This window comes from Lynx canadensis, chromosome E1, assembly GCF_007474595.2.
Source record: "Lynx canadensis isolate LIC74 chromosome E1, mLynCan4.pri.v2, whole genome shotgun sequence".
In the NCBI taxonomy this organism is placed as follows: Eukaryota; Metazoa; Chordata; class Mammalia; order Carnivora; family Felidae; genus Lynx; species Lynx canadensis.
Window position 1 is genome coordinate 22136721 of NC_044316.2, and position 12234 is coordinate 22148954.

Here is a 12234-nt window from a genome sequence, read left to right on the forward strand (position 1 = left end):
CACGCTGACAGCAGAGAGCCCAATGCAGGGCTGGAGCCCATGAACCGTGAGATCATGACCTGAGCCAAAGTTGGACATTTAACCAATTGAGTCACCCAGGTGCCCCAAAAGTATAGATTTTCAACAAAGTCAGGAAATGGTTACACAAACCTCCCATATGCACTAACAGAGGCCCAAGTCCCACTAACGCACCTGCCATATTTTAATCTCCTTATCAACTTGTGTCCATGGAAAGAAATGAACTACAAGCAGCCCAATGATAATAAGAAGTACAATAGATTCATTCCAGTGTTTCAAACAAGAAAGCTTTTGCTATAATACTGAAACAGAAGAGCTTCATTCAAAGCCAAAAACAATTATTTCCCAATGTTGGTGCCAACAATCCCCACCTTTGCAGATGAAACCTGCTCTATTTAACCATCCAGTCGGAGAACTAGCACAGAAGCATAAGTTGCTGATCACATATACCAAAAATCCAGGTAAAATATAACATACTACAATCAAAATAAACTGTCATGTATCAGTGAAATCCAAAGCTATAGTCACAAAGTGATGTCATATTTGTAAGAGGAACAAGTGGCAGCAAGAAGTTACTGAAGGACTTTCGAGAGAGAATAAAATGTTTGCCTGTTATATTTATATCTTCTGATAAACTGGAAATTGACTTGGGTACTAGAAAACCTGTGCTCCCTATTTTGTTCACTAAAAGTTGTCGAAAGGTCTAAGAATCATAATGGATTCTATTTTATGAAAAGTACAGTAGCCTATGAAAGGAAAACTCTTCTCACAACACTTCTGACTCCAAATGTGTATGGGGTTTTCACACAGCAATCAATTCTACAACTCTCCAGATACCAAGTGGGTGTTCTACAAACAATTCTGACACCAACTACCTAGAGTTAGTGCAGACCCCACAGACCAAGGGCTCACTCCCACAAGACTGCCCCCCACTTCACCTGATCTTAGCCAAAAGGCCGAGAAGCAATTAAGACTGACCTCCCACTTCAGACACCAATTGCAAGTAATGGGTACCCATGTAACTCACACTTCTGTCCAACAGGGCTAGAAATCAGGGTGCCCATGACCCCCTCCTCTTGTTTGATAATTTGCTACAGCAGCTCACAGAACTCATGTACTTACATTTAGTAGCTTATTATAAAGGATATTATAAAAGATATAAATGAACAACCTAATGAAGAGGTCCATGGTGTGAGGTCAGAAGGTTCCCAGACCCAGGAGCCTCTGTTCCCAGGAGGGTTGGAGCACACTAACTCTCTTTACACAGGCTTCATCACATAGGCATGACCTATGACCTAGCAACTCAATCTCCAGCCCTTCTACCTACCCCAGAGGTAGAGGGGTAGAGTGGGAGGTGTGGGGGAGAGGTTGAAAGTTCTAACCCTCCCATCACAAGGTTGGTCCCTCTGGCATACAACTGTCCTCCTAAGGGCCCATCAGTCATCATTAGCATACAAAAAGACACTCATTAATTTCAGAGATTCCAGTGGTGTTAGAAGCTCTCTGGGACTGGGAGTGCCTGGATGGTTCCATCGGTTGAGCATCCAACTTCTGCTCAGGTCATGATCTTGTGGTTTCTGTGTTCAAGTCCCGCATCGGGCACCGTGCTGATAGCTCAGAGCCCGGAGCCTGCTTTGGATTCTGTGTCTCTGTCTCTCTGCTCTTCCTTTGCTAGTTCTCTCTCTCTGTCACTCAAAAATAAGTAAACATTTTAAAAAAATTTTTTTAATAAAAAAAAAGAAGCTCTCCAGGCTGGGAAGTGGAAACAAAGACCAAATACTATAACCAAAAAAAAAAAAAAAAAAAGCTCCTATCACCCCTATTCCTCAGGAAATTACAGTTTTAAAAGCTCTTGTGCCAGGAACCGAGGATGAAGACCAAATATATATTTCTATTATTTCATAATATTATACATACAATAAAGGGTAAGAAGTTAGAAATCTTTTTTTGTATATACTTATTTAGGTAATTTCTACCCTCAATGTGGAGCCCAAGCTCACAACCCCAAGATCAAGAGTCACATGCTCTTCTGAGCCAGCCAAGTGCCCCAAATGTTAGAACTCTTAAGAACAAATATTTTCACTATTATTCCTTTACTGTGAAAATATTTCTTGTATTCTTTATACTTTGATGAAGTATTATTGAGACTGCTAAGACCAACAAATATAAACTGAATTTATTGTACAGAACTTGAGAATGGCTCAGTATATAACGGTAGTTGGATATAAGGTATACTAAATCTCAGCTTCCAGAAGAGGTGGTTTTGAACTCAATCACCCTTTAAGAGAAGACATACCAGCTCGCATAATTTCATCAACCAGGAGAATGTTGGTGGCAATCACTGTGCTGAGGAAAAAGATAATAGGGTGAGTAGAGTCTACCAACCCACTCCCATCTTTTCCCCCGGCAATCTTTAGCTACTAAAAGTACTTTGTTCATCAATGATGTTGGTATGAGATCTTATGAGACAAAGCTATTATAAATACAAACATCAACTCTTGTAATTTCAACTCCTTTGCTGATAAAGTAAAAGTTTGATTTTAAATTGTAGCAAAACTGAGCTCATTTTTGGCACATCATTTGCCTTTCCCCCCTATGCATGTGGTACTATTTTAGTTAACTTCCCTCTTTCCCTTCCCCCTCAAATAAACAGTAAGATAAACATTTCTTATATATCACACTACTAGAATTAAAATGGAAAAGGGACTGAAAAATGACGGAAGCTAGTGTTAGTAACTGGATACCACACCTTTTCATACACTTAACCATTTTTCTACTATAGAGTGGTAAAAATAATAGACAAGTTTTAATGTTATTATGTCCCTAAAAGTCTTTATTTTTATTAATATGAATTTACCAAGAGTGAAGAAGTTGTTTTTTCACACAATAGTTATCCCAAACTCCTGCATCAGCTGCTAACATTGGCTCACCTGCAAATAAAAACAATGTTAACAATACAATCTTGATATATTCTGTTAATACTGATTATATATTCTAACAGTACTTAATGTACCAACAAAACTATAGTGTCCAGGTCACAATGAACTTCATGGTATCAAATCAAATCCAGTGGCCAGTTCTCAGGCCTCATCTATCAGCAACATTTAACACGGCCTCCTCACTACTCTTTCTCACTTGCCTCCCAGGCCACCATGTTCAGCCTGACTTTTTTCTTTTTTGTTAGTGGCTCCTTTTCTGTTGACTTTCCTGGATTTTCCTCTTCTTCCCTTAATTTTGGAATACCCAAAAGCTCAGTCCTGGATTCTTTCCTTCTCTCTCTACACTCACTCCTTAGGCGATTTCATCCAGTCTTCTTGATTTAAACCATGTGCACTTTGGCAACTCTCAAGTTTTTATCTCCAATCCAGACCTCTTTTTTTTTTTTAAGTTTTTCTTTTAATTATTGATTTTTGAGACACACACACACACAGAGTGCGAGGCGGGGAGGAGCAGAGATAGAGGGAAACCCAGAATCTGAAGCAGGCTCCGGGCTCCAGGCTGTCAGCACAGAGCCCAGGGTGGCTTCGAACTCACGAACCAGAAGATCTTGACCTGAGCGGAAATCGGCGCTTAACCAACTGAGCCACCCAAGTGCCCCCAACCCAGAATTATTTCTTGAGCTCCATACTCATACTTCCAATTGTCTATTTCACTTGAAAGTCAAAGACACTTCAAACTTAGCTTTGCCAAAACTCAGTGCTGACCTCCCCCTACACAACCTGCTGCACCCACAGTTCTTCAATGAGGTTAATGGCAATTTCAACCTTCCAGCTCTTCAATGGACTTCCCTCCACAGAACAACCACAGTGATCCTTTTAAACATAATTAGGCCATGTCCCACCTCTACTAAAAATTGCTCCCTATCTCATTACAGTCAAAGTCAAAGTCCTTGGACTGGCCCACATGTCCCTGTATGATCTTTCTATTACTTCTCTCATCTCCTTCCTCCTCCTCAAAAACTTCAAACACTGGCTTTTCCACTGGCTGTTCCCTCTGCCTAGGATACTCTTTCCCCAGTTCCCCAACATGGCTACTTCATCACTTCCTTTGATTTCTTTCTACAGACATATTCTCAATTAGCTCTACCCTGACCACCCTCTCTTTTTAAATTGCAAACTTCTGGGTCACTGGAGTATAACCTCTTTCTTTACTGAGCAGCTAATTTTTCTTCACTTTCTTACCTGTATTCAAGTCTATGCCAACAGGTTGTTTTGATTCTGAATGTTCAGCCTGAACTTTTACTAGAGTTTCCTGCAGGTCATAACCAGAATTCTGAGCAAGAACCTTTAGGAATAAAAATAATAATAAATATATGTATGAAATACCTTCACACATATATTTGAATATCAAAGATAATAAATAAGGCACTGCTCTCTAGTCTTGTGAAAACACACTTATAATACAGTAATCCCCTCCTTTTAAAGAATTCCATTCATTGAGAGAGAGTGCATGCACACAAGCAAGCGGGCAAAGGGCAGAGGGGGAGGGAAATAAAGAATCTTAAGCAGGTTCCATGCCCAGCACAGAGCCCAACTCAGGGCTCAATCTCACAACTGTGAGATCATGGCCTGAGACAAAATCAAGAGTCTAATGCTTAACCAACTGAGCCACCCAGGTACCCTTGAAGAATTCTGTCCTTAATCTAAAACAAATTAGTATTTTATGTCTCTAGCAGTTTTTATATTTACTTAAACATTTTCCGTATGTACATCACACTAAATTCTGAGGACATTATAGTACCCCCATCCCCACCCCACTACAGTAATTTCCCTCCTTGCAAAAGATCTCTTAAAAAATGGAAAGAGGGACACCTGGCTGGCTCAGTTGGAAGAGTATGTAACTCCATCTCAGGGTTGTGAGTTTGAGCTTCACATTGGGTGTAGAGAATAGATAGATAGATATATAGATAGATAGATAAGTAAAGAAGTAGAATGGTATGGTTTCTTCTCGTCCCTCTAGCCACACATTTTCCAGCTTTTCCTAGATACCTGCTAAAAGAACCCTTCATATTTGCAGGATGCTTGTGTCCCTTACCAACATGAAGAGAGTCATGACCTGTGACAACAGGAATGGAGCTAATAGCACTCCACACCAGGTTTATTTCCAAGTAGTACAAAACCAACAGCTGATGAGTAAGGAACCACCACTGTATACCAGGCTTACCAGTTTGTGTCAACTACAGGATCATTACTTAACTGACTTTGCTGTTTTGGGGAAAGAGAAAAATAGATATCTGATTCTCAAAGATTCCACAAATTGTGAATAATTTAAAGCAATTACCAAAGAGACTTTGCTAGCATTGTTCTTTTTTTTTAATTTTTTTATTTAAAAAAACTTCTTAATGTTTATTTATTTTTGAGACAGAGAGAGACAGAGCATGAACAGGGGAGGGGCAGAGAGAGAGAGGGAGACACAGAATCTGAAACAGGCTCCAGGCTCTGAGCTGTCAGCACAGAGCCCGATGCGGGGCTCGAACTCACAGACCATAAGATCATGACCTGAGCCGAAGTCAGACGCTTAACCGACCGAGCCACCCAGGCACACCGCTAGCATTGTTCTTAATGTTTTTAATTCATGGTAATAACATCTTTGACATGGTCTTCTGTGTTTCTAAGTGGTTCACAACCAGATTAAGGCAAAGGAAAAGGAATGGTAGTCTGTTTCCTTTGTTGACACATGGAAAAAATACCTGGTTTCTCTCCTTTTCCAGGAATTATAATGAAAATGACAAAAGCATGTTAGTATTTGGAGTTCTCATTCCCACAGTTTAAAATAATAATACTTTGGATACCACCAACAAAACAAAAATCTACGCAAAAGTCTAAAGTTTAAGTTCTAAACTTTTTCATTATGATTAATCATAAATCATTTTTGAAGGAAATTTCTGGACTTACTTCCACTTTTGGAGCTCAGAGATTAGCAAGGGGGTAACTTAGTGATTTCAGGAAACTCTGACAAGGATTCTGAGCTATTATCCCAAAAGTTTCCCTGCTTTTGCTGTAAAATATCTTAGACAAAACTGTGTGGGGAAATGCAAATTAAAACTCTCTCTACTCTGGTGTTAGATAATGTGGGCAATTTGTAATCCAACACCCTTAGATCTAACCAGTTGTTCTTTAGCCATTAGGATAGTTGTACCTTAGGAATAATGAGTAAGGCATTAGCAAAAGCTTGTACTCCAAGACGAGCTCTTCCTTTTACACTATGCTTGTAATTAACAAGAGCTTCAGCTATTGCCACTTCAACTGCACCTGCTCCTGGAACCACACAACCTATTGGAGGAAAAAAGATTGGCAAGACATTCCATACAGGGAAAAATAATTAAACAAAATAAACAAACAAAAAAAATAGAGAAAAAAAGCAATTAGCTATTCAGGTGTGTTCTATTACCTATTATATGGCCTACATCTAAAATATACCTAAGTAGACACAGAAATAAAGTAAGTTGCATAGTTCAGTGATTACTTAGATGTCTTATGAAGCATCCTGAAGTTACATACCATTAAAAAATTAGGCATGGTACAGACAACTGGCTGCAACCAGCTTATTTAATTGTTTGTAAAAGTAGACATTCTTCCCACCTTCATCTTATTCCTTTATGACTACATGCAAAAGGTAATTATTTATCATGTATAGGGACAGGTAATAAATTGTAACATCCGATTTGAAAAAAATTTAGGCCAAGATGATTTGGCCACCATTTTGGTATGGAATTCTTGGGACTTAATGAAGTATTTGTTTTCTATACTGAAGCAAAACCCAAACTGCTACCTAAGGAAAAAATATAGGTGTTTTCATTATTCTAAGGCAAAAGCTCTGTTTAAAAACATCAATTTTCACAACAGGATATGACTTTTATACCTGCTGGTATGGTTTTATAAAGTTTATGACTCTCCTTTGAATCAGCAAATTTGTTTTGGAATCACCCATCTTTAAAACAAAACAAGAAGAATCTCTCCTTTGTCCCACATCATTTTTTTAAATATTTGTTTATCTATTTTGAGAGAGAGAGAGTGAGCAGGAGAGGGGCAGAGAGAGAAGGAGAGAAAGAATCCCAAGCAGGCACCGCGCTGTCAGCACAGAACCCGATGCAGGGCTTGAACCCATGAACCGTGAGATCATAACCTGAGCCGGAATCAAGAGTAGGATGCTTAAAATGACTGAGCCACCAGGTGTCCCTATCCCACATCATTTTTTAATTACTAGCCCCTTCGTCTGCTTCTCTGTACAACAAAACTGTTCAAAAGAGTTGTCTACCCACAAGATGATTGCATCCTTGCTTCCCATCCACACTTTTAAAAAGTTAAAAGTTCCCGAGGCGCCTGGGTGGCTCACTCTATTGAGTGCCTGACTTCGGCTCAGGTCATGATCTCACAGTTTGTGGGTTCGAGCCCCACACTGGGCTCTGTGCTGACAGCTCAGAGCCTGGAGCCTGTTTCAGATTCTGTGTCTCCCTCTCTCTCTGCCCCTCCCCCACTCGCACTCTGTCTCCCTCTGTCTCAAAAATAAATAAACATTAAAAAAATATTTTTTTTAAGTTAAAAGTTCCCTGTGGTGTAACACTGTATATTAATTATACTGGAATTAAAACATAATTTTAAAAAACTTTTTTAAGTTCCTGTAAAATACTGAATATACACAAAAGAATATTTATATGTGTAAAGTACAAAGAATAAATGCACAAATAAATGTACTCATGTACTTCCCACCCAGCTTAAGAAACAGAACATTGCCAGTAACTTTGAAAACCTCCCTGATCCCATTCTGTGAAAACACAACATATCACAATTTGTGGGATGCTACTCAAGCAATACCTGAAGAGAAACTTATATCACTAAACACCTATGCTAGAAAGAAGGGTCTCAAACCAATGACCTCAGCTTTCACCTTAAGAACTAGAAAAGAGCAAATAAAACCTAATATAAACAGAAAAAAGAAATAATGAGAGTGGAAATCAATGAAATAAAAATGAACAGTGTCCAAAAAAAAATAAACAATGTCAGAAATGAAAAAGGTAATATCACTATAGATTCCACAGACATGAGAAGCATAATAGTAAGGGAATATTATGAACAATTTTATGCTAATAAATTTGAAAAGTTAAGGGATTAGCAAACTTTCTATAAAAGATCAGATATAAATACTTCAGGTTCTATGAACCACACCATCTCTTTTTAACTAATCAACTCTGTCACTATAACACAAAAAGAGCCACAGACAATACATATATGAATGGGTATAGCTGTACCCCAATAAAACTTTATTTACCAAAACCAGGCAGCAAAAAGAATTTAGCTCATGGGCAGTAGTTTGATCATCTTAACAGATGAAATGGACAAATTTCGTGAAAGACACAAACTCAAAAAAGACAGATAACCTGAATACCCCTGTCTCTATTAAAAAGATTGAATTCATAGTAAAATTTTCCCATTAAGAAAACTCCAGACCCAGATAGCTTTACTGGTGAATTCTACCAAACATTTAAGAAATAAATACCAATTCTACACAAGATTTCAACACTTTCAGAAAATTAAAGAGGAGAGAATACTTTCCAACTCATTCTATGAGGTCACCATTATTCTAACAGCAAAAAAGATAAAGGCATTACAAGAAAGAAAATACACAAGTACCCCTTATGAACATAGATATAAAAATTCTTAACAGCATAGAGGCGCCTGGGTGGCTCAGTCGGTTAAGAGTCCTACTTCCACCCAGGTCATGATCTCAGAGTTCATGAGATCTAGCCCTACGTTGGGCTCCACGCTGGGCATGGAGCCTGCTTAGGATTCTCTCTCTACCTCTCTCTCTGCCCTTCCCTCATTTGCTCGCTCTCTCTCTCTCTCTCTCTCTCTCTCTCTCAAAATAAATAAATAAAACTTAAAAAAATTCTTAACAGCATATTAGCAAATCAAGTCCAATAATATATAGAAATACATAGCAGCATTACTTACAATACCCAAAAGATGAAGTGATCTAAGTTTCCATCACTGGATAAATAGATAAATAAAATGTGATTTATACATACAATACAGTATTATTCAGCCCGAAGAAGCAAGGAAATTCTGACACATCATTCAAGGATGAACCTTGAAGACATCGTGCTAAGTGAAATAAGCTGGCCCAAAAAGACAGATACTGGATGATTCCACTCAAATGAGGTACATAGAATAGTCAAATTCATAGAGACAGAAAGCAGAATAGTGGCTTCCATGAGCTGGGAGGAGAGGGGAATGGAGAGTTATTATTTAATGGGTATAAAGTTTCAGTACTTAAGATGGAAAATGTTCTGTGGATACATGATCATGATGGCTACACAACAGTGTGAAAGAAAGGATTTATTGCCACTGAACTGTAATACTTACAAATGATTAAAATGACAAACTATATACTTATATCCACAATTTAAAAAAATAATTTTAAAAATTGTAATCCATTTTTTTTTTTCAACGTTTATTTATTTTTGGGACAGAGAGAGACAGAGCATGAACGGGGGAGGGGCAGAGAGAGAGGGAGACACAGAATCGGAAACAGGCTCCAGGCTCTGAGCCATCAGCCCAGAGCCCGACGCGGGGCTCGAACTCACGGACCGCGAGATCGTGACCTGGCTGAAGTCGGACGCTTAACCGACTGCGCCACCCAGGCGCCCCAAAAATTGTAATCCATTTTTAAAGAAAATAATACATCATAAGTAAGTAGGGTTTACCCCAAGAATGTAAGTTTGGTTGAACATTTGAAAATCAATGTAATTTACCACATTAATAAACTTAAAGAGAAAAAACATGTAATCATCTCAATAGATCAACAGAAAAGCAACTGACAAAATCCAACATCTATTCATGATAAAAGGTCTCAGCAAGAGAGGGGAACTTCCTCAATATGACAGAGGGCTTCTATGAAAACCCTACAGCTAAATATCATACATAATAGAGAAAGGCTGAATATTTTCCCCCCATTATCAGGAGCAAGGAAAGAATGCCCACTCTCACTATTTCCATTCAACAATGTATTGCAGCTTCTAGCCCATGAAATAAAGAGAAAAAGGAAATAAAAGATATCCAGATTGGAAAGAAACAAGTAAAACGGTCTTTATTAGCAGACAACATGATTATTTATATAGACAACTCAATTAAATCTGTAGGAAAGCTACTAGAATACGTGAGTTTAACAAGGTTGCAGAATTCAAGATCAGTAAACAAAAATCAGTATCTATATGTTAATCAGAAATTGAAATTTTAAAAACATCATGTATAACAGGATCAAAATTCATGAAATACATAGATACATCTGAAAAAAATATATGCCACTAAGAATCACAAAATATTGCTGGGGTAAAAAAATATACACACACACACACACACATATATATGTATATGTGTATATATATATATATGTGTGTGTGTGTGTGTGTGTGTATATATATATATATATATATATATATATATATATGTTGCTGAGACAGAGTCAAGAAGGCCCAAATAGGGGCGCCTGGAGAGCTCAGTCAGTTGAGTCTGACTCTTGATTTTGGCTCAGGTCATGATCTCCTGGTTCGTGGGATCCAGCCCTGCATCAAGCTCTGTACAAACAATGTGGAGCCTGCTTGGGATTCTCTCCACCTCTCTCTCTCTCCCTACGTCTCTCTCTCTCTCTCTCTCTCTCTCTCTCTCTCAAAATAAATAAATAAACTTAAAAAAAAACTTATTTTAAAAAAAGGCTGAAATAAATAGATATACCATGACTCAATATTGTTAAGATATCAAGATATCAATTATTCCCAAAATGTTCCACAGATTCAGTGAAATTCTAATCAAAATCTCAGCAGTCTTTTTAGTAGTGACAAGCTGATTCTAAAATTCATATGGAAATGCAAAAGATTTTAAATAACCAAAATAACTTAGAAAAGAACAACATGAGAGGATTAACATTGCTGATTTCAAGACTTATTATAAAGTTACAGTGATCAGGATAGTATATTAATATTGAGCCAGACAAACAGATTAGTGGAACAGAATAAAAACCCAGAAATAAAACCACACAAATATGGACAAATGGTCTTCATCAAAGATGCAAAAGCAACGCATTGGTGAAAGAAGAGCCTTTTCAACAAACATAGCTGGAACACTTTGATCAAAGGTATATTATGGTATACCTAAGAGTTGATTTGCTGGGTCATATAGTATCTCTGGGTTTAACTTTGAAAAAAGAAAAATTTTTTAATGTTTATTTATTTTTGATAGAACACAAGGTGGGGGAGGAGAAGAGAGAGAAGGAGACACAGAATCTGAAGCAGGCTCCAGGCTCTGAGCTGTCAGCACAGAGCCCAAAGCGGGGCTCAAACTCACAAACCGTGAGATCATGACCTGAGCCAAAGTCGGACACCCAACTGACCAAGCCACCCAGGTGACCCTAATTTTTAAATTTTTAAATGTTTATTCATTTTTGAGAGACAGAGACAGAGTGCAAGCAGGGGAGAGGCAGAGAGAGAGGGAGACACAGAATACAAAACAGGCTCCAGGCTCTGAGCTGTCAGCACAGAGCCCGACGCGGGGCTTGAACCCACAGACCATGAGATCATGACCTGAGCTGGTCAGTCACCCAACGAACTGAGCCACCCAGGCACCCTGTCTCTGTGTTTAACTTGTTAAGGAACTCCCAGCTATTTTCCAACAGTTCCCACCAGCAATGTTGAAGGCTCCAATCTCTCCACATCTTTGCCAACATTTATTATCATCCAGGTTTTTTGATTTATAGCCATCCTAACAGTTGTGAAATGGTATCTCTTTATGGTTTTCATTTTCATTTTCCCAATGACTATGTTGAGCATTTTCCATGTGCTTATCGTTCTATTTTAAACGTCTGTTTTTTATTGAATTATCTACCTCAACTCCTTTTAGAAGGTAGTTTATAAATTATCAATAAATAATAAATGCTAATATTCTGTCCTAATCATTCTTAAAATTATACTACATCTAAGGTAACAGAATGAGTTCTAAGCTATTAAATCCTTTTCATGGTTTTAAAAATAAATTTCTAAAAATAAAAAAACTTTATTATAGTGTGGGGTAACAGTCTTTCCATCCTGGAACTATGGCCTAGTTTGTCCATAACCTTGCAGAGAAGGCCCCAGGGCTGGTGAATGAACACCAGCATTTGGTGCTGGTAAGGTCACAACTTACCTGAAGCCCCGACTGGCCACATTTTGGCGCTATGCCAAATTAA

At 38.1% G+C, this 12234-nt stretch overlaps 1 protein-coding gene across 3 annotated transcripts in view; it reads right to left on the reverse strand.

Annotated features, from left to right (window-relative positions):
- Window positions 1-2228: 2228 nt before the first annotated feature.
- CCT6B (chaperonin containing TCP1 subunit 6B) overlaps window positions 2229-12234 on the reverse strand; it is a 31553-nt gene continuing 21547 nt past the window's right edge. For all 3 annotated transcript variants that reach the window (XM_030296212.1, XM_030296211.1, XM_030296210.1), the window contains 4 exons: window positions 6157-6290; window positions 4200-4302; window positions 2876-2948; window positions 2229-2364 (listed from right to left, as the gene is read on the reverse strand). In XM_030296212.1, the coding sequence (XP_030152072.1) occupies window positions 2292-2364; window positions 2876-2948; window positions 4200-4302; window positions 6157-6290 (383 nt within the window). In that variant the 3' untranslated portion in view covers window positions 2229-2291. The remainder of the gene's footprint in view (window positions 2365-2875; window positions 2949-4199; window positions 4303-6156; window positions 6291-12234) is intronic.